At 52.5% G+C, this 22,237-nt stretch overlaps 2 protein-coding genes across 2 annotated transcripts; one reads left to right on the forward strand and one right to left on the reverse strand.

Annotated features, from left to right (window-relative positions):
• The first annotated feature begins 55 nt into the window (after positions 1–55).
• Positions 56–21,979, forward strand: LOC105287069. Its single transcript, XM_011352475.3, has 5 exons — positions 56–976; positions 8,559–10,470; positions 16,766–16,851; positions 17,023–17,147; positions 18,290–21,979. Exons 2-5 carry the CDS (start codon positions 9,422–9,424, stop codon positions 18,932–18,934), a joined length of 1,905 nt encoding a protein of 634 aa, XP_011350777.1. The 5' UTR covers positions 56–976; positions 8,559–9,421; the 3' UTR covers positions 18,935–21,979.
• On the reverse strand, positions 13,661–16,853 carry LOC105287068. Its single transcript, XM_011352473.1, has 3 exons — positions 16,103–16,853; positions 15,790–15,972; positions 13,661–14,559 (listed from the first exon to the last, which is right to left on the reverse strand). The coding sequence occupies exons 1-3, from the start codon at positions 16,209–16,211 to the stop codon at positions 14,390–14,392; spliced, it is 462 nt and encodes a 153-aa protein (XP_011350775.1). The 5' UTR covers positions 16,212–16,853; the 3' UTR covers positions 13,661–14,389.
• Positions 21,980–22,237: the final 258 nt, after the last annotated feature.

The following is a 22,237-nucleotide window of genomic DNA, read 5'->3' on the forward strand; positions in this document are numbered from 1 at the left end:
CGGATGCCGGCCGCGCCAGCAACCTGAATGATCATCGAGCGATTACGATTCCGTGAAGAATTTCATCTTTTTTTTCACAATTTTCGATTTTATATAGAAGCCTTCCTATGCATAATCATTAAAATCCGATTTTTAAGGTTTAATAATGACATATTAAAAAAAAAAACGATTGGAGGCCAGCCGGTATTCTGGAATTCCTGGGTCCAGCGCCACGGTTCTCTCGGTACTGCTCGGTACGAGTACGATCGGTCGATCCTGAACGTCGTGAAGGTAGCTGCGAGTGGCGGCGGGCCGGCTAGTTAACCCGCGTCACTCGCTCAGCCGGTTCAGTCTGCGCGCGATCGTGCAGCGTGATGCAACGTGACGTGATGCGATAGGACACGACGTAACGTTACGCCGGTCCCTGAGACAGGAGAACAGCAACAGCAGCTGCCGCTCTTTGCGCGAGCGAGCGAGTGTCGGTTGACGTTTCAGCCGTGAGAAACCCGTTGGCGGAGCGTTGCGCGCGCGGGCAAGTCGACGCGAGTATGCGGGCAGCCCCGTTGGCTGGCTGGCTGGTTGGTTAGTCGGTTGGTCGGTTGGTCGGCTCAGGTATCTCGTCTCTCACGTGCGTGCGTGCGTGCATCTCCGTGTACGTGCGTCTACCTTACGCGCGTGCGTCCAGCGCGCGCCGCGCCTGTGTGTGCGTGAGGTTTGAAAATTTGAAAAGCGACGTGTGGCGCGAGTGCCGCGGGTAGCCGCGCACGGTGCAGGTGCGCGGAAAAAAAAGTAAAGAGAGAGTGAACGAGAGAAGAAGTGCCGTTCCGCGCTGCACGATCGGCAGATATTCTTATCGGCTTCCAAGTGCTTCCCCGGAGGAGAGGATTCACGTGACGGCGGGACCGTGAACCGTCGTCGCGTCACGGACTCTTCGTCGTCGTCGTCGTTCCCGTCGCCGAAAACGTCGGTGTTACAGCCCAGCGGAATGTGGCACGAGGTGAGTTAGCTGCCCGCCCGGTTTCGCTTACCCGACCAGGGACGCACTTCGTGGCAAGTCCTTTCGCCGCTTCCCACTTTCTTCCTCTCTCTTTCTGTCCGTCGTGTTTAAAAAGTCACCGTCTCTCTTTCCCTCTCTCTCTCTCTCTCTCTCTCTTTTTCTTGGACCGCGCGTTTTCCTCTCGCCAAATTGCCGTCAAATAAATGCGGACCTCGAACGCAGAAATTATTTCTCTCTCTTTCTCTTTCTCTCTCTCTCGCTCTGCATTTGAGTTCCTCTCGGCTTACCGAAACCGGTATAATTTCGGTGGCTCCAGATTTCTGTGTGTCATAGATAAGCGGACATGAATCTCATTTAGATCTGCTCTTTTTGGTAGTTGCATGTTACACTTTTTGCCTTCACTTGTCTTAAAAATGTCCATGTGAAAAAATCATAAAAATGTTTCGATCGTTTTGAATGATAATCCATTATTGAACTGCCAGAACTACGAGAGCTTAAGTCAGGCCTTGTTTGCGATCGATCAAGTTTGTAATTTTAATTCACACCACGGTAAAAACCGGCGACATCGCGATTAGTGGACTGTTATACAAACAGCTGACAAGATATTTCAGATAAGACGTATCCTCAGCTGCATAATTAAAACAGATCTGCATACGTAATAATGGGGTCACGAGCGAGATTAGTCCCCGCGCCTTACGTCATCGCCGTAAAAGAGTGGCCCGTTTTGCCGTCCGTTTTCCGAACGTTACGATCCACGTATTCGCTGCTTACACGACCCCATTTTTCTCTCCCCAATTGGACGAGCACGCGTGTGTATTTCCACCACGTGGCCCCAACCGTCGTCGTTATCGTTGTTCTTAGATAAACGAACAGCTGGTTTATCCTGGAGCGAGCGCCCGTTCCGAGAATATACTGCATGCGTGCGTCATAACACGCATCGCAAAATCGATCCCGAGGCAAGAACGATCCTGTTCCGCTCGAGGTGTCGGGCATACCACGGATTCCTCGGTGAAGCCCTATTACGTCGATCCCGAATCGGGCTGAACGGACCAGCTGACAGCCCTAGATCGAGCTCCGATGATGACAACGAAGGTGTAACGCGAAGGTCGCGTCGCGACAGGCACTCCTCGCAGAGGCGAGGTTTCTTCTGGTTCTGGCTCAAGGTCGGATTTCATTAAGAGGCCTAAAAACACACCGGCTGTTCGCGATTGTCGCCGTTCGTCAGAAAGGAATATTCTGCTTCTGCTCTCGGTCATCTGAGTGAACGTTTGGGAACCAAAGGACGACGATGGACGCAGGCGAACGAGCGTTACGTGCCCCGGCATTCGTTACTGGTGCTCGTGATAACCTCCGGTGATAACAGACGCGATCTGTAGCAGGTGCGCGATAACGACAATCCATTTTCAGAGGGAGATTTCTAAGGGCCTGTTTTTTTCGTTTTCTTTTTCTCGATATAGATATCTGGTTAGTCCCATCCAATCCAACTAGATGTTCCTGTTCTTCTCCATTTCCTCCAATCGCTTTCTCCGCATGATTTTCTCTTCTCACGATTCTTTGCTTTTTGAACCTTTCGCGTCAAGACAATCCATCGTAAGTGCTTGACGTCCGGTAACACGATATTTCATCTTGCGAGCTCGCAAGTCGCCTCGCGACGATATCCTGCCGGAGCGGGAGGAACCCGGGGGGGGGGCCCCTCCTCCCCGTATCCTGTTCTATCGTGCGATCCGATTTGTGGGCGCTCAGCTCTTTTTGGAGTCCATCGCGAGAGAAACATGAGACACGCGCGTTTCGGCTTTAGTTACTCGCGTTCCCGCGTATCTTCGTTCTCCGCTGCAACGTCATCACCATCGTCGTCGAGATTCGCTCCGCAAAGTGGCAGCGTGTGGCATCGTATTCATGGTGTTTAACCGCAACGACTCCGTCCTCGTTCCCCCGGGACCACCTTCCCCTCGGCCGGTGGTATTATCGACGGCGCTAATTCTGTCTTCTCGCGTAAATCACATATTAACACACTTCACACAAGCAGGATCGCGTGCACGCATGAACGGAGCATGTACGGGGATCGCGTGTAATGCCGACAATTACAACCGGCGTTTTGTATGGCGTACGGGGTCTCCAAAGAACCGAAGGACTAAATAAATATAAAGGCAATTTCTGCAACTGCGGAGGCAAATGTCTGAATAAGCAAACACTGATTGCGCGAAGTTCGCAGAACGCAAGTTCGACAAATATTAATCACTAATGTTCGGAATAAATAAATAATTATAATTTCCTTATAATTATAATTTCCTTAGTCCGTTTGCTCATCCGTAGAACATTCTCACGAGAATTTTCATCCCAGAAATTTCAAAGAAGAAACCTTTTAAACGTCTCCTAGTCAAGATTCGGAATTCCTTTCGGATATCGTCAGTTTGTATTCATTGGGATTTACCATTGAATTCGGCACCGGGCTATTTCCTTAAACCGACACCCGCTGGGATACATCTTTCTCGTCGTAACACGCTTTAAACGCCGGTGTGAGGCGAAATCGCGCGCGCGCGGCTTTGAGCCGCACCGTGGAATTATCTTCTCGGCGTGTGCGGTCGCACGGTATGTCGTTTTGCAATTTTCTCTCCTTTCCCACAATTCTTCCTCGCAGTCTCCTTTACCTTTGCCCGATCCCCGGCTCGGCGCGTTGCTCCTCGCTGTACTTTCTCATCTCCCGGAGCGACCGCATTGTTTGAGAGCGGATCCACGATTCTCTCCACGAAAGAGGGACAGAGAAAGAGAGAGAAATGCCAGGTAGAACCAGGTTCAATCGATGTCGGCCGGCGCTAATGATAGTCAACTAAATTGTCCGTCACTGTCCATTTCGTAATCGGCATCCGAAGAGGAACGGACGTTTAACGACGGTTAGGAGTAGGTACCCGACAGTTTTCGTCCGTGCAATCTCCGTCAGTCCGTCGAGATTGCCGGATAAGCGTACGGTAGAGGAAAGATACGTGCGTCTAGAGTGATTCACCAATTTCTGTGCTATACAATATGAGGGATACCGCTGAATTCCCAGCTATTGGCATGTCCGAATTCCTTCGTTTCCATCCGGACGTACGGACGCGCGCCATTCGTTCGTTCGTCCATCCGTCCGTTCGTGATCCGCCGCGTTGTCTATCAGACTACCTGGCCCTCTTGCTTGGCCTCTCTCCACCTGTTTTCTCGAGTGCGGCACGGCAGGCAAGACTCGCCGGCAGGTAGTAGCGGCGGATGATCCTCGTGATTCCGCGAAACCGCAACGGATAGACTCGCAACACTCGCAGGGGGAGGAGGGAAAAAGAACGAGGAAGAGAGGGACAAGAAAGGGAACAGAACGCGAACCGAGGATCTCGTCATTGCGAAGTGACTCCGTAAATGATTGAGAGCGCCCATCGAGCATTTTCTTGCCGTGTCGTAAAGTAAGCAACGGCGATCGCAGCAATCATCGGGTGAGGGCGGGGGGAGTAGGCAACGAGGAAGGCAGAAACAAGAACCCCGGCCATAGACAGGAAAGACAGAGAAAGTTAAAAGCAGGCCCAGAAAGACGGCGCGGCATCGGAACGAAGCATGGAGGGTGAAGAACGGAGGGGAACCGGAGGAGATGGGGGGACCGATGAGGTCCTCCTAGCTCTGCATCCATTCAGCAGGCACCTGCCACGTTAAATTCGGCGGGCCCGGGTCGGATGGGGCAATGTTTCGTATGTGTGTGTGTTCGTGTGAAGCCCCGTTCCTGGGTCGATCGAGTCCGGGTACGAGGAGGAACGCCGAGGGGAAGAGGGGTACGAACGCGCAGGGCGGAAGGGTACCGGAATGTACGGTAGGTAAAGAAGCGAGGCGGCGAAGGGACGAGGGAACGACACGGCGAGAGAGAAGAAACTCGAACGCGGCGGCAGAAGGAGGAGGAAGAAAGAAAAGGGGCCCGCCGGTCCCCTATTCTCGGCGTGTAGGTACATCTCTCTTACATCACTGCGTCGCTCTTGCCGCTCTCGTCGTTCGCCCTAACCGTAGCAGGCGGCCTGCTACGGAAGAAAAAAGGAGCGATATCACGCCGATAGCGTAACCCTCTCCTCTCCTCTCCTCCTTTTCCTTTCCCCTTTCGGCTGGCGTCTCTCTCTCGCCATCGTTTGCGATGGGACCTTACGTACAGGGCCCCGCTTACTCGTTACCCGAACGCTCTCTTTCTCTCGTCTGTGTGGTCCACGGGGCCCTTCCGTCTCCCTTGCCTCCTCACTTTGCGCCTTCTTCTTCTCTCTCTCCCTTTCTCTCTCTGTTTTTACTCTTTCCCTTTCGTTCTCTCACGCTCACGCTCACGCTCACGCTCACGCTCACGTTGCTCGGTCCCTTCTATGTCGCCCTTCCTTCCTTGCATCCCTCCGCTCTCCTTCCACCTTCCTTCTTCCTCCCTAGAGTTGTAGACATGCGAGCGAACTGTACCTTGCAACTGTTATCTAGGCAACGACCTTGCCTCCTCTCCATCTCGGTCTCTCCTTCTCACTGCCCTTTTCATTTTCTCTCTGTCTCTCTTTCTGCTGCTCTCTCGCTCTCTCTCTCTTGGTCGCCCTCCCTTGTCCTCTCGCCACCGCGTTAGGGCCCCAACTCCACGGTCGGACCCCGTACGTGCACGTATGTACGTACATACATAGGCCAGTGCAAGGCGCAAGTTCATCGGTCCGCGGTCGGAAAATCATTGACCTTGCCGCGGATCTAGCCGCGGCGGATGATCCCCCCGTGGGCGCCCATTTACGCCGATCGCCCGTTACGTGGAAACGGAAACAACCGCCGCCTGGACTGCTGCTCTACGGCTGCAGCATGGAGTCGAGCGTCCATGGTGCCCCACGATGTCGAGTAAAAGAGCAACATGCCATTCCTTTCAAGAGAAGTTCTGGTAATTTTCACAATCTGTCTGGCAGCTCGAATAAGGGCGACCCACTCTCAAGAGACAGCGGAGATAAATTTCGGGACTGAAATGAGATACGATATCGACATATTTATGGTACCCTCTCTCGTACCCTCTGCGCAAGCTAAAACACTTGGTCTTTCTACTCATCAGGGTGGTTTCCAGGGAAAAGGCTGTCTGTAAAAGGCAAATTCCATCGGCTTCCCAATCGGAAAACGTCAAGTACGGCGCCACCATTCTTCGTGACACGTTCGCGTTACGATTATTTATCTCGTAACTATCGATTGCTGAATATACGCTATATCGTCGAGGCCGCGGGAGGAACGCCGGTCGTCGGCCGCGCGGAAAGCCGCCGAGCGCGCTGGAAGACGACGAAGTCGTGAAATCGGATAAGAGGCAGGCGCGCGTAGGACTTCGCCGCACGTTCTAACGCCGTGGCGAAACCCCGCGTGTATACCTCGCGTAATCCCATAATAATATCGCTGACCCGCGCCACGAGTGCGAACAAGAAAACGCTGTATCTCAACGCGAGTGGAGCGGGATTCATGTCGGCAGAAAAGATACACACACTTAACAATAAAATCGTCCGACTCGACTGAACGTCGAGAAGTATCCGCGATTGACGCTCGATAATGAACCCCACCTGCGAATGATCGACGCCACCTGCAATTACTGGCGAGCGTCATCCGTCCCGGTCGAAGGATTCTTGCTGCGCCAGCGAGCGGCCGAACAAAACGGTGGGAATGATGATAACGATGTCAATGGCATCGTGCCGATAATATCGCGGTGGTGCCGCTAATAAGCGACTTCCTTGAACGCTTCTCTGCGCTTCTCTGTCTTCATGCAAATCACGGCGGTCGTAAACGCGCTGCACGACGAACTCGCCGCGCGGAACCGGAGGATGGATCGCCTCGTGCATCTCGCGCGTCTTTTTCACTTTGCACGATCGTGAAACAACGTGGCGCGTTCGCGGCCGATTGCCTGCAGTCATCGGTTGGGCATGATCAGTTCACTTGGCTTGGCGAACGCATCGATTATCATCGATGTGCGGGGGTGACGTCCCATACCCCGGATGCAGAACGTCGCGAATTGGCGAAAAGAAGTCAAAAGTCTGAATGGAAGTCGGGAGCGAGCGAGCGAGTCGCTCTACCGTTGCGCTACCGTTCGTTCTAGCGAGCCCACGAGATTTTATCAGACCACGGTGGACATTCCGCCAGAGTGCGGAGTTCCACCATGATCCTACTCGTCACGCGAGTCCACGCGCGCAGGATATCGACACGGCGATGCGCTTTTCGCCGTGAGCGGCAGGCTGGACGTCCGGAATGCGAGCGGAACCCGTTTCTATGAGTCAAGCCTGGCTATTGACAACGGAGAGAGAAAGAGAGAAAAAGAAAGAGAGAGAAAAATAGCTGTCCGCAGTCCACGATAGCCGATCTTGCGGTTCTGGATCGTAGCACGCGATCCAGCGTATCGCGCGAGAGCAGAGAAAGAGACAGGGAGAGACAGGAGCAGGAATTTGCGGGATCGAATCGTATTACGCCGCGAGATCGTTTTCTATGAGGTAGTCAGGATACCGTGACGACGGAGATGCACGTAGGATCGCATTTATAACGTGTAATTGGTTCATGGACGATAAACAACCGCGGATTCTACGCGCAACTGACGCGTGTGCTTTTTACCATTCCAGAATCGCTTCCGCAGCTTCTTCGCGAGCGCGATTACGCGCTCCGCGTCTGGCGAACTGGATTCGCCGACTGCGGGCATTTCACGCGAGACTTCGCGTGAAACGAGATAACGCGAGTTAGATGAATGCGTGATTCCCAACGGTTTCCGCGGTACGGTTAATACGCGGCCGTAAACCTGCCGAACGGCCGGCGATCTTTCGGCCGCGAATGACCGAGTCGCAAGCGCGACGCAAATCGAGCAACGCGGAGCAGGTCTATAAACGGAAGTGTAACGGTAAATCCTGCGGGGAGAAATGCACGGAACAGATGCGGATCGATCGCGAGATCCCGAGACGAGCGATGAAGGGAAACTGGAAGTGCGAAACCGTGTCTGTGCCAATAATCGATGCCACGAGTAGCGGAAGGAGAGACACGCGAGGTCTAGTTCTTCGGGGTTGATTTCCATCGGGGAAAAGTTCTATGGATGCATGACCATGGTTCTCGCACGCGAAAATTGTAGTTTTAACGTAATTAGCATGTATCTCGATTCGACGACGATGGTGTCATGATCAAAATCTGAAAACTCGCGGAGGAATTCGTCAGTCGCGATTAAAGGCAGGGAGTTCTGGACGACGCTGTCTGTACGCATTCCGTTAGATAAGCAAAGAGGCGGGCTCGCGTGACCCGCTCGTGCCGAGTGAGAGGAAATGTATGAGCAACGAGAGGGCCCCCGCGGGAGAGATACGTCCCGCTGTACGTAGTCTCATAGAAAGTGATAATGCAACGCGGTAATGAAGTATCGCTCGCGATCGCGTTCCGCGGTCGGAACAGCAGACAGAAAGACAGACAGAGAAAGAGAACAGTCGGTTTTCCATGCATCAGTCGCCGCCGCGGCTATACGCCGGGTAGATTATACCCCATATCTATCCTTCTTTTTACGGTCGGACTATTCCGGCCGAGAGCGGAGGGTGAAGCAGTCGGTCCATTAATTATTTTCACCGACCTGTTCCAGAGGCACCACCGGCACCATCTCGGAAGCCATGCCGGCTGACGAGACCGTGCGCACCCGACGTGAAAACGGTGGTAGAAGACCGAGCTTGCAGCCGCCTTAAACGCACCGAGCGACCGATCGGCCGATCGCGTCGTCACCGTCGATAAAGAGAGAGAAAGCGAGATAGAAGGAAAGAGAGCGATCCCTTGCGCGAACCGATCCCGATCATGCTCTCAGCGAACTCGTCCCGCCGCTCGGTTATCGTCGCATAGTTTCGCGCTGTGAGCATGATATGTGAGAACCGCCACTGCAGTCGCTGACGGATGCTGTCGCCATGGTGGAACTGGTGTGCAGCAACTCGCTGAGTCCGGGAACATAGCGTGTCCAGCGTCTTCTTCACGCGCAGACTGTCGCTCTACCCGCCAAGGAATCGACCGATCGTGGGGAACGAGGGGACGGGGGGAGGGGCCTGCGGCCTAAAAAGTGTGACGAAGAACGTGCGCCTTTTACGGATTTTCGAGAAGATAAAGAAGACCTACGAGGCCGACGGCGGTTTTTTTTTAACGAAGCGATTTATTTTTCTACAAAGAGTTTCGACTTCCGAGAAGCTCCGAGACAACGAAGAGGCGAGATTAGGCCTGATGGTCGATTTATTTCGTCACTGGACATTCCACAGCGTGATGACGAGAGTGAGTAACGCTCCTCGATATGTGACGAATCCCTAGTCTAGAGGGAGAGTGCGTAGCGAACCCGCGTGCTATGACACGGCGGACCAGTCCCGAATCGGCAGTCTCTTCCGTCACGGGGCCGCCATGTGAGGATCGACGCGGCAGCGACAGGAGAGAGAAGAGGCCTAACTGCGCGTGACAGCAGCGTGCCGAGTAATGCTGAAGCACATCCTGACGGGGCAGCCGTCGTCAACGGGCTCCAGGCATCATCACAATGATTATCAGACGAGCTCGGGCTCGTTGCACGGCGGGCACCAACATCATCATCACATGCACAACAACTCGCTGCACCAGCAAGAACAGCAGGCGCAGCCGCAACAGCAGCAACAACAGCAGCAACACCATCATTACACCGGGAGCAGCGCTATCCGTGGATCGCATCGCGGCAACAACGGCGGCGGTCCCGTCGACGTGTACGATTCCACGGCGCCGAGATCCGCGACGACGAACGCGCACCATCAAACGGCGACGACACCCTCGTCGACGCACCGGCATCCGCTCAACCACTCCCAGCTGAGCGTGAACAACCTGTCGCAACGGCTGAATCACTCGCACGCGCTCAACCTGTCGACCCTGTCGACGTCCAAGCACTCGGTCAACAGCGTCAGCCCGATTGGCGGTACCAACGGCACCAACGGCAACAACGGCAACAATACCAGCGGTAGCAACAACGGCAACCACAACGTGAGCCAGTTGGGTCACACCGTAATCCCGCAAACGGTCGCCTCGCATCAGGACAGGCCGAAGGCGAACGGCGGCTTCGACATCTCCCGGCTGTCGCGGTTGCCGAGCCAAACGACTCCGTCACCCGCGCTGCCCGCACCGTCCACGTTGCCCGTCGTTGCCGGCCAGGTGGCTGGCGGACCAACCTTGATACCCTTGAACGCCTCCTGGTCCTCGTCACTGTCCAGGAATCTTCATCGCAGCGACGAGGCCGGCGTGAAGGAGATGCTGACGAGTCTCGGGCTGCTGTGCCTGGTATCCCTGCTGCTGGCCCTGCTTTCGGTCATCTTCCTGCTGAAGATCTCCCCGCTCACGGTCACCTCCAACAGCCTCATCAGTCCGGAGGAGTTCGTCATCGTCTACGAGGTCACCCTGGCGCTGTGCGCTCTCGCGCTCTCGCTCAACCTCTGCTGCCTGCTGGTCTGCGCCATACAGTTCCTCTTCGCGGTGAAGCTCGTTAAGACTTCGTATCAGGGACACCGGTGAGTCATCAAACGTTACTTGTCCCCCTTCTTTCCGTTTCCTGGTATCAGCAAAAAAATTGCAAGGAACGTATGTTTGACACGCTGGAATCCAGTTCGATTATTTTTGTAGCTCTAATAGGGGGAGACCCCGCGCCCCGGCTCCCGACCCCCGGGCGAACCGGGGTCCGCGATTAATTAACGCGGCAAGAAGGCGACGTGCTCCCGGCGCGGTCGACGGTAATCGACCGATTCGGCACGATCGGCGCGCAATAGACGCCCCCCTCTGCGCCGCGTTCGTGACCCCTGGGCCCCTGACTCGCGGGCCTGCCGACATGATGTTACGAAATCGTTTGAAGGTCGATTCACACTTGCCGTCGTTCGTATGAAATTGTGTTCACGCCATGACAACGTGACGCCGCGTGACACGCGGTACGTTTGATATCATTGATATCGTTAACGCTCGCGATTTGTCGTCGACATCGTTAACCGCATTGATATACGCAACGTTCCCAGCGACAGCTGGATTTCGATTCGCACCGGTGTGCGTTGACCTTAGCACGCGCTAAGGTCCGTTAAAGTTTTTATCGTTGCCGTTACGTGCCGCGCATCCTGCCGCCGTGCAGCCGCGCCGCGGAAAATTTCGGTCCCGCGGATTCCTTTACCGTTGACGGTATCAAAAGGGCCGCGTATCGGAGAGGATTACTCGTGCGACGTAATCCTGGCGCATAACGAACCACTCCACGCTCATGAATCCGCGAGTAACTTCGATATCTTGGCTAATAACTGCGACGTGAAAAAGGAACATCAACGGGTTGTCCCCTTCACCCCTTCACGGGGGCCGTTGTTACTGCTGGAACATTACTTTTGGCATCTGAGCGAGCGTTGCGCGAATCGCGCATTTTTCTGTCGCGAACCGGAGAATGCAGGGACGCCGTGGAGCCTTGCGACGTGAAGGCGAAGGCGATCCGACAATTATCCGCAGGAAGCGACGAGACTCGCATAATAGGATCTAATACTTCGGGAAACGAAACTTTGAGATGCTCGAGGAGAGACTTCTTCTGCAGGAGAAACCGGAAGAAGCGATTTGCTTCGAATCGAGGTCGTTCTCCAGGGTGCATGCGTTCCCGTTCCTGGTCTGGTGCGATCTCACGTCGCCGTCGACGTCGAGTATGACGGCGATCAAGATCGTCCTCGCGCGCTGGAACAGGATGGGTTCCCAGTCATCCATGCGTGCCCTCTCGTCCAAGTACTCGTACTCGAATATATAATACCACGCTGCAGGTGCGGATCCCGTATCCCGGGATGCGCGGGGGGCTCGGCGGCGATGCCCCCGACGCGATATATCAGCGTCTCGCCGAGCCGGGCGTTTCTTCTCACGCTAAGAGAGAAAGAAAGACGCAAAAATTCGCGTTCCTCGCGTGTGCAACGCCGCGTGTGTACACGCACGAAAATCGCACGCGAACGTGGAGAACCGGAGCGAGACGGCGGACGTGTAAGATCACGATGTCGCGCCGCACCCCCGAAATTACCCTCGTTAAAAGAGGCGTGCTGATGCGATCGCTCGCGAGGATCTCCCGAAGCGTGACTTCTTCTTCCGGGGCGCGGTGTCGGGCCCGCCTAACCGACTAAAGGTTTTCGGTTTCGACGGAAACTTCGTCGGGAGGAGGGTACGTAGAGGGTGGAACAATCCCGGGCGTCGAAACGTGAATCTGAATTGCGAAGCGATGTCGCATGCACAGTTGTTTAAACACACGAATGTGGGTGACGGGTTGACGACTTCCTTTCAAACGATATTCCGTGCCTGATAAGTGCTGCTACGATCGATCGCGCAGTGCGCTATTTTCGCCTCGCGCGCTATCACGCGAAACCCTATAGCCCTCGTAGCCTCGTGTACGCTTATGCTCATGAAAGAATAATAATCAACTGCACGAATGTAGGCGAGTAGGAAGAATCCATACTACGAGAGAGCGAGCAACGCGTACGAGGAGCGCGACGCGGGCACCTCCGCGCGCGTGGAATACGGAGTCGATGACCTAGAGATAAGGTGACGTAAGAGGAAGGGTTTGCTCGAAATGCGAGATCAGCCGGCGGTATCGTTGCGCGAAGATCGGCGGTGGTGATCGGTCACTCACGGTGTCGAGAAATCGACAATCCTCTGCGCGACGAGATAACGCCGGTGGCGAACAGGTGCAGCGAGAATGATGTCGGCCGTACACAGTGGTCGTCATCACCCCCCGACGACAGGTAAGGGGGGCACCCTCGATTTCGTTCGTGGAAGCCGGGCCCCGTCATTAAGTTTCTTCCTCGCGGTATCGAAATGGAGAACGCCGAAGTGGACGGGCGGACAGATAGGAAATTCCGGGCGCGATGGGACGCCCTTCGGTGAGCCTTCTTCGACTGCGACACGCATCACGGACACCTGTCGGCGCGAGGAGGCGAGGAACGGAAAAGGGCGGAAGGGACTCGCGCGCGCGGCCGTAAGCCGAGCGCCGCGTAACGATCCATCATCCGCGGCGGAGCCGTGTGATCAGCGCGTATGATCCATCATCCGGTAACCGCTCGCATCCGCGCGGCGATGCTATGCGGATGCGATTCGCGCGGATGCCGATGATCCGCCGCGGACGCGTTCGCGGCGTGGAAAAAGCGCGATGGGAAGGACGTTGAACGTTGAATCGCGAGGACGTGGAGAACCGCGCGTGAGAGAACCGCGCGAGATCGACGCCTCGAGAAGACGACATTCCTTCAAGATTCGCGTACGTGTGTTGCATACAGCCGCGTGCAACTGTACGACGCGATACGTATCTACGCGTTCGTGTGTGCGTGCACGATGTCGCCCGCGGAAATCGGAGCAGCGCGAACGCTTCTATCGGCGACGATCCGCTGCGGTGGCCGGCGGTTCCGTGCGGCTTCCGCGCCTGCAGGTCGGAAGTGCACGGTGCGGCTTCGATTCGATCGCCGCTCGATCGTTACGTGACCACCGCGGTGACCGTATAAAGGCAACGGGGAAGGGCCGCGGCTTTCTGTCGCCCGCTCGTACACGCGTGTGTACACTCGCACGAGCGAGCGAGCGAGCGAGCATCGGCTCCCCCCGATTGGGTGTCACGCTCGTAGACTCGCTGCACGAGTAACCGTTTCGCAACAGATTACACGCGCCTCTTCCTGTAACGGTGAGCTTAGCACGTTCGCTCGCTCGCTCGCGCAGTCATGTGCGTACGTGTATGTATTTCTGTGCACAGGGACAGGTATATAGGTATATATGTACATGTTGAAACGACGATCGTCCCACGGGGAACGACTCGGTGCTGCGAGAAACTAGACTGGCGCGCGTAGCTCCTTCGACGCTCGTACATTCCTCGGAGAGCGACGCGAGAGCTTCGATCTGAGAGGTGTTTTTTTTATACAATCCATAAGTTTTCCATAAGTTTCGGTGTAGATAGATCGTACTACACAAATATTGATGCAATAATTTCATTATTGTACACTACTAATTCGTCCATCAGGTCCAGTGGCGGCCGGGAAGGATTCGTTCCTCGCGGAGCGAGATGCTCGCTCATGTGTTGTTGTTCTCCAACTCGTTTAGCCCTGGCAATGAACGCGGCGCGGCTATATACGCGGACAATTTTCCGTATGCTCATTAAAAGCCGCGCCGGTCGCTGACTCCTCGGCGGTCCCGCTTAATTAATAAACCTCGTCCGCTTATAAATATCAACCGGCTCTGGGCGGATATTTCGGTCCGCCAGTGAATGTCGGGTCAATGTTTCCGGCTATTTACGCGCGCGCGTAATGCATGCGTCCCATTTCCTAGAACTCCTGCTGATCACCCAAGCCTTCCGGCTTGCGGCAAACGGGGATGCTGAAGAAGCCGCGTCAATAATCCGTGACGTGTGGAAATCAACTGGGAATTTTTCACTTCCACCATTACCCGTGGGATCTTTTCTCATTGAATCCAGTTAAAACTGTAAATCTGGGAATAATTATCGTAGCGGTCGATATGTCGAGAAATGCACAACAGGATGAGTCTGACGAACGGTGCTAGCAATTGTTCGTTGGAAATTGCTCCCGTGCTGCTCATCAGGAAAGTGAACGTCCAAGAGCGTTTAAGTCTCCCTGAAACACACAATTGGTATCGTGAAATCACGCGGACTTGGTCGCACGCGTGAACTTAATCCCGTAAAATTGTTGTTACGGTAACTTGTCAAACGTTGACGCGATTTATCAAACGTTGCTACGGATCATCGTGATTCTCCTTTGTCGTCACTCGGCGAAAGAAGCGAGTCGTTAGACTGATGTAACGGGTTGGTACGAAGTTTGCAGCCGGGTTGTCGCGTGATTTGTCACTCTCCGTGCTCCGGAGAGTGACTCGCCTCCATCGGCATTCAGCGACAGAAAAAGGAGCCCTCATTGATCTCGCGCGTTAAGCAGGAAGACGCGTTCTGCCTTTAGTACGGCACGTTCATTCACGACCAGTGACGGGAGACGCACAAGCGCGCACAAGCAATGATGATGATGATGATGACGACGACAAAGGCGACGAGGGAGTGACAAAAGCGTCCGCGCGTCTATTCAACCTCGAGATTCGAATAATTTCGCTGCGAGCGCGAGAATGAAAGGGAAGAGGACGAGAAGAAGCGACATGCACACTACAAATGCGGAGGTGCGAAAACGATACTCTGGCGACTGGAATCGTGTCGTGCGAGGAGAATTGCCCGCTCGTAAACGAAAGGTCGCGAACGATGCATGGGATGAACTGACAATTCGACCGCTACACAGTCTTCTATATTGAATACAAATTAATAAACACAGACACATGCATCTACACAGGGCAAGCATGGTAAGCAGAAATATTAATATGCTAAAAAGTAGCAAAGTGACGCAAATAGTGAAAACCAAGTAACGATCCTGAATTATTAAGCAGTTCCTTTCGCTGGCGCGGTGAACGGTCAGATTGACAAGTTTTTTGTCGCTCATGCAGCTTCGTTACGATTGCCGTCACGCGCGTGGACGACCGGTCGCCGAACGTCCAGCTCCTCCGTGTTGCCATATCGAAAGCACAAAAACCCCGTGAATCCTCGTCTACGTATCGCCTTTAAACGAGCATCGCCCATAAGGCGCAATGAGGAATTCCCACGCAGCCGTTGCTCGCTACCGCCCTTCTGCGAGGTCGACGATCTCTTTGGATACGGGCGGGTCATGCGAAGCGATTACCGCTGGTATTGTTCGCGGCTCCTGGTGGCGGTAACTTACTTCTGGGTGTAAGTTATACCGCGCGTTCGATTAAACCGCGCTTAATTGGCTCAAGATCTCAATCGCGTATCTCGGTCGCTCGCGTATACTCACTTCGCTTGGCAGAAACGTCGCCGGAGAACGCGAAGTTGGTCTCTGGAAGTCCTCTGCGAAGTACTCTGAAGTACTCTTGAAATTCCAACGTTCGACTTGCGTCGGAGGTCTCGACCGAAAATTCCATCGGATCATGCCGCTCCAGAGTCGTGCGAGCGATGGTGCTCCGTCGTTCGTTCTCATCTACGAAGATTAAAACCTGTCACCCTTAATTAAATCGGCTCCCGTCGCCGTAAATTTCAATTATATTCAATTATCGGCTCTCAGATAATTCATCCGAGTCTCGACCCTGATGGCCCAGGGAAATACACACCAAACGGACCACGATCCGCTGGATCCGATCCGATCCAGGGGGAGAGGGCGGGGCGGGGCGGCCCTTTACGAGCAACCGTCTCTATCACTGTGCGCGCCCGAGGGCGCATTGTACCTCGGCGACGTTTTATTTATGGAGAGCCTAAGACGATTACGAGGCGCAGCGAGCACTCCTATAACTGCGGCCGCTGCCTAACTGCTAACGTGTATGAGAGATTAGTTGCGCCACAAAAAACGCCTACTTGGCCCGCGTTTCCGTCGGGACCATAAATCCACTTGACGCGTCCGGCTCGCCTCTCGACGACGAGCGGGAGGAGCGCGCTCGTACGCGCGGCGGAATATGGGCTCGTATCCGACGAAAAACCGTCGTCGAAAATCGCCGCGAGGTTGTAGTGTTACAACAACCGTTACAACTCGTGCCGATCGCGCCGCGCTGCACTTTTGCGATCGCGCTTCGGGGCTGCGAAGAGATCCGCCTGCGCGAGTCCGTCCGTCCAGCTCGCGGTGGAGAATGGTGTCGCCTTTATGACCCGGCTACAATTATCACCGTCCCGTGAAAGCTCACCTCTGCTCTGCGATCCGCCCGTCTCTGTCTTTTTCTTTCTCTTTCTTTCCTTCTTTGATCTCTCCCTGTAATCTTTCTCTCTTTCTCTGTCTGTTTCAGGAGTAACAAGTACCTGCAAAAATCGTCCATCAGCCGCGTGTGCGCTGTCGGAGGTTTCTTCATTAGCATTCCGGTCTTCTTAACTGGTGAGAACACAAACTGTCTTCCCTCGCCTCCCCCCAGCTGCCAAATTATCCGTGAATTGCCCGAGAATTATCCGGCAATTGTGTCCCTTGATTTCTGCGGGAAACCTGGCGGAAGCTCGCGTGCTTCGCTCGTTTCGCCGATTGCATATTAATTCGCATTATGATTCACAGGCATGATCCTGTACACGTTCATCCAGTTCCACTCGACGCCGGCGATCGTCACGTCGATCTTCATCGGCCTCGGCATCGTGTTCTGCGGGTGCGCCATGGTCCACAACGTCTTCGTGTGGCAGAAAGTGAGTGCGCTGCGTCTGGAAATGCATTTCGCATACGCTCCCACCTTCTGCGTTTCTTCTCCCGTCACCTCTTTCTCCCCCTCTCGCGGCACGGCGACCTAACGGCGTGCGAAATTCTTTTGATCATCGCGAGATAGACGGATCCCAGTGACGTCTATCAAACTTGTACGGCTGCTGCAGCACGATGTTGTCCAATCTTTCTCCTTCTCTCTCCTTCGTGTGACCACGTAGATCTGAAATTTCAGTTAGCTGAAGCGTGACTATTACTTTTAATCGAACAACTCGAATAATTGAATCGGGGATAAAGCTACTGATCAACAAGCAGGAAGAAGAAGAAGAAGCTGACGGTGCCGAAGTGGACATGTACGTTTCATTCGACGCCGAACCGGCTGCGTAGCTCGATAGACGCGTCGCGTCTGTCTCTCTTTATTTTCTCGTGTCTCAGCCGACGATGCACCGGTCCGCGTCTCCCCCGCCGCCCCCGTTCCACCGGCTCTACATCCTTAATCTCTCCACGGCGTGCCTTATTACCATATCCCGCAACGGTCGATGTCATTATCACGCTATTATTTACGTCGGTGATCATTCTACCGTGTAATTCGATTCCAAACTGGATCTAGCGCGCAGGATGTGCGTGCGTGCGTGTGTGCGCGAGCTGTGTGTCGGCTGGACGTGGACCTTCGCGCGCGCCTCGTTCCTCGTCGGCCAGGTTCCTGCCTCGTGAGAGAGGACCGATAAGCAGGATAACCGCGTCACGCACGACTGATTCTGGGACGATACCACGGTCCGCGTTACGTAATTATGTAATTAAGCGAACGATTTTTGTGCCGGCGTAATTTTTGTAGTCGCACGGCCGCTCTATCTCGTCCCTTTTCCTTCTTCTTCCGTCTTCTCCTGATAAACTTTGCAAATCGCACGATGATGGAGAAAATTTATCTCATTACGCTCCTCGTGCTCCTGATATTTCCTGCACACCATCGAACGTATCATCAAAATTTTCCCGGAGAGTACCCGCAGAGTTGGTGCCATCTCGATCAAAGTTAGTTACGGTACTCGAGTGTGAAATTTCAGATAATCACTCTCGAGGATAATAAACTTACCTTCTGCGGTCTTCTCTCATAATCCTCTCTTTCGTTCCCTAGGAGAAGACGAACGCGGTGAAGGCGTTCGCCCGCGAGCAGTGCGAGGCCGCCGCGGCGCAGCTACAGCGCCAACAACAACAGCTGCAGCTGCAGCACCAACCGTCACATCAGCAGTCGGCGCACTCGCAGCATCAGCAGCATCAACACCATCATCACCAGCAACAGCAGTCGCATCATCATCATCATCATCACCATCAACCGCAGCAGTTGCAGCTGCGAGCGACGTTGACTCACGCGGGCTCCAAGATTGGCGGTGGCGGTCCGATGACACATTCGACCGCGAGCCTGGCGCAGTCGGGACGCGGCGTTCATCACTCTTACCAGCATCATCCGCACCAGCATTCTCACCAGCAACGTCACGCCGCCTCCATGTCGCCGTCGTTACTGCTATCGCCGCACGCCATGCAGCACAATCACAGTCTGGTGCATCGCATCACGGCCGCAACGGCTGCTGCCACACCGCCGACGACCCCGGGTGATCGGTCACCGCCGAGCCCCGGCGGTGGTGGCGGCAAGCTCAACAGGTCGCAGCATCTGACGCGCGAGACGAGCGGCAGCGTGAGTCCAGGCCTGCCGACGGCTACGCTCGACCTGAGCAGCGCCGCGAACACCAACAGCCCGCACGAGCTATCGACTCTTGTCTAGGAGACAGGGCCTAGATGGAAGAAACTTGGACGAGGATAAAAGGAAGGAAAGACGTCCTCTGATCGATCGAGTTATTTCCGAATCCGTTGAACCGACGTTTGCGAAAGCTGTATCCGTTTGGAGATGACCTCCTCGGTGGCATCACGTGGACTTTGCTTCGGCAACGTCGAAGACAGATCTGCCGACTTAGCGAGTGCCTTTACGAGACTTTGTTGACTCCGATATGTGCATGCGCGTGTACTGATCGCGATTGAAGAATTTATCTTTAAATTGCTTTAAGGCTGTACTTGTAAAAATCTGAAGGGATGTCGAGAAGTTGTTAAACGGCTGATTTTGTACAGATAGAGCCGGCGTTGATCTAAGAAGGGGACCAAAAACTGCTGATTAAGGCTGCCTTGCTTATTTCGCCTCGTTATTGCGTCATTAACGTTATCAGTGCACCGTCACTGCGACATTGGAGCGAATATTTTTTTTCGTTTTTGCCTCGACGCGTCCAATCACGAAAGCCAAGACGAGATTACCCAGAGATATCCCAGGCCACCGTGATGATGGCGAGTCCTCGGCGATTTTTACCCACCGCATACATAACGTTCACGATCCTCGACGGGCGAACGAGTCGGAAAAACGCCGAGCGAAATAAATTAGAGCTTGTATTGGATGAGATCTTGTCAGCCGCGTCTTTGTCCGTACTATTCTGGCAATTACCGGCGGACCTTGAGACCATGCTTTCAGAGCCACTGACCGTCTTTACAACCTGGGTCATTAAACCAGTATTACTCGACCCATAAGCGTTTTTGTTTCTTGCCCGCCGATACGCGGTTCGCTTGCGCCAGTCGGAGAATTCGGTGAACTGTCTTAATCCTGCTAGTATTGTAGCTAACATGATTTAACGACTTGTGCGTTCGTAGCGCTAGTTCCTGTTAGCCTTGACTAGCTACATTCTTTTACATATCGCCGCAATTTCCTCAAGCAGGTTTCGCGCGCCCAATTCTTCAACGCGCGTTGTACAGCGTTCCCGTTGGAGAAATTTCACGCTGCACGCCGATCATCGACACCGAGTATCATTTTGCCGAACGAAACCTGCCGATTTATGCTTTATTTACGGCTCATATATCCCGCTATCAGCGAGAACAGCAACAGGTTTCCGTAACCTGTTGCGCAACGTCGACAAGAAAAATCTCTTGCTATCGAATGCGCGTTGCGTTGTGTGCCTCGCAAGTTCTTTCCGGTTTACCCGATATTACGATGAACTCTCGCGATATCAGCTGACCAGGAAAGAATTCGCGTGGGTTTGGAAAAATTTAACGCTGACAATATTGCCGTATCGACTGCGATGGTTGAAATGCGCTTCGACAATACGCACGTAACAATGTGCACGTACTTTTCGATGCCTTAGAAACCCCGAAGAGACGAAAAAAATTGGCACGTGTGTGAATCTTGCCATGTCCCCGCTTATCTTATTATTACTATTATTATTATTTGTACTTATATCGCAGAATCTCTAGTCCTAGATTACTCTCGTCCATACAGAAGTATAAGACTTTAGAATTCTGATTCATTGCTGCTGATGAAGTACTTGAAATTTGTGAACTCGTTATTTAAAATGCCGATATCAGGTTTTCTCTTCCCACGAAATTTGAATTTTTTGAGAGAAGATTGTTAAGGAACGTTCATGATCTCACAAAAACAATCAAAAAAGCAATTAGCTGACCGAGTTTGTCGAGTTTCAAGGTGTCTGATACGATCTGTCTGATATGCGATTCCTCTTAAACGATCAGCATATTTTAACACTTAAAAGTATCGAGAGCTACGAAACCGCTATGGGTTTATGTTTAATGTAGAATTATGCTTATACAATTTTGTATCGTTACTGTGTGTATGCGTGCGTGTGTGCGGTCGCATGAAAGTACGTATTTTAAAAGAGATTTTATAAGTAATCAGGTCAATATTCAGATTCTTACAACATCAATGCAAAGATCTTTTTTTACAAATTCGTTCTCACTTTAAATGCTGAGACAGTATCGTCGATCGTTCCGATATTAAACGTTGAAACCATATATCTAATTTGTAATAAAATTCTTGCTGAATTCAATAATAGCCAAAATGCAATTTTAAACTATACAAATGCCAATTTCGCGAATACATCGATGCTTATTTCAAGCTTGTATTATTATGTTCATATCTATGCGATCATATGTATATACTTATGTTTCATTCGAAATACAACTTCCTGTACAATCGAGAAAAGAAGAGAAAGAGAGCAGTAGAAATTTGCCCCGTTCGTATTGCTGAACCGTGATACGAATCGTGTGGTAACGTATTGCGTAAAGTCGTCCGATAATTCATAGGTATGGCGTAACGCTTCCGTCGTCGAAGATAAGTAGGAGTTTCATATTCACGGAGGAGTTACGTTTCCGTAAAAGCGCCGCGAATATGAGATGTTAATATTCGCGGCGCGGGTAAGGATACAGGAACTGAGTGCACAGGAAGATTTGATACACATAATGTACATAACGAGAGAAAATGAGGCATATCCTAGGGGCGTATTCGAAACGGTCAGGGTAAAACATTGAAAATATGTAAATTGCGCGACAGCGTGCGTGTATACACTTCACGACGATTTGTAAGTAGCGTAGTTAATAAGCGTCTCTGCTAAGTAGCAGTACGTAACTTAATCGAGTGCGAGTTAAGTTATTCGTTGGGTCCACATATAAACGCGCATAGTACAAAAGTATTGGGTCAGTCAAAAAGTTCGGTTCGATTTTTGCGTCAAATTTTACTTTAATTCAGTGCATTCAGTAGAAACAAATTGTTATCAACCAAGTAATCGTTGTCTATGATTAGAGATTATTGTTTATGATATGGACATTATTAACATTATTGTCTGTGTTATTAATTACGAAAATTGATTTAAAAAATTAAAAATCGAACCGAACTCTCTGACTGACTCAATATGTTAGCTTTATGTACTGATAGTTACGTAATAACAGTACATGTACTTGATAATTAATTAAAAAGAGAGAAATAAATTATTCTGAACGTGTATTTTAAAGCTTAAACAATTATTTAATCGTAATAGCGTGTAATGAATTTTCTGACTGCTTGTATTATTCGATTTAAGTACTCAAGTACTTTCCGGTACATTTCTTTATAACTTAGATTAAAGTGCATGGTCACTTATGTCATCATACTTGACTATGTATTCGCTCAGTTACCTCAATATGTTTTATATTATTTAAAAAAAGACATTGATAATGCAAGATTAAATTTCTGCAACAACATTTCATCAAACGCGAGAAGCAT

Source organism: Ooceraea biroi, chromosome 9 (genome assembly GCF_003672135.1).
Source record: "Ooceraea biroi isolate clonal line C1 chromosome 9, Obir_v5.4, whole genome shotgun sequence".
Lineage (NCBI taxonomy): Eukaryota > Metazoa > Arthropoda > Insecta > Hymenoptera > Formicidae > Ooceraea > Ooceraea biroi.

Bases quoted from the DNA above. Each gene is read 5' to 3' on its own strand.
- LOC105287069 (XM_011352475.3), top strand. From the start codon at position 9,422: ATGCTGAAGCACATCCTGACGGGGCAGCCGTCGTCAACGGGCTCCAGG. The intron at 10,471-16,765 runs GTGAGTCATCAA...TGTCTGTTTCAG, and splicing joins ACTTCGTATCAGGGACACCG to GAGTAACAAGTACCTGCAAA. The intron at 17,148-18,289 runs GTGAGTGCGCTG...TTCGTTCCCTAG, and splicing joins ACGTCTTCGTGTGGCAGAAA to GAGAAGACGAACGCGGTGAA.
- LOC105287068 (XM_011352473.1), bottom strand. From the start codon at position 16,211: ATGCGCCCTCGGGCGCGCACAGTGATAGAGACGGTTGCTCGTAAAGGG. The intron at 15,973-16,102 runs GTGTGTATTTCC...TAATCTTCGTAG, and splicing joins AGCGGATCGTGGTCCGTTTG to ATGAGAACGAACGACGGAGC. The intron at 14,560-15,789 runs GTGAGTATACGC...TGTGTGTTTCAG, and splicing joins CGACGTTTCTGCCAAGCGAA to GGAGACTTAAACGCTCTTGG.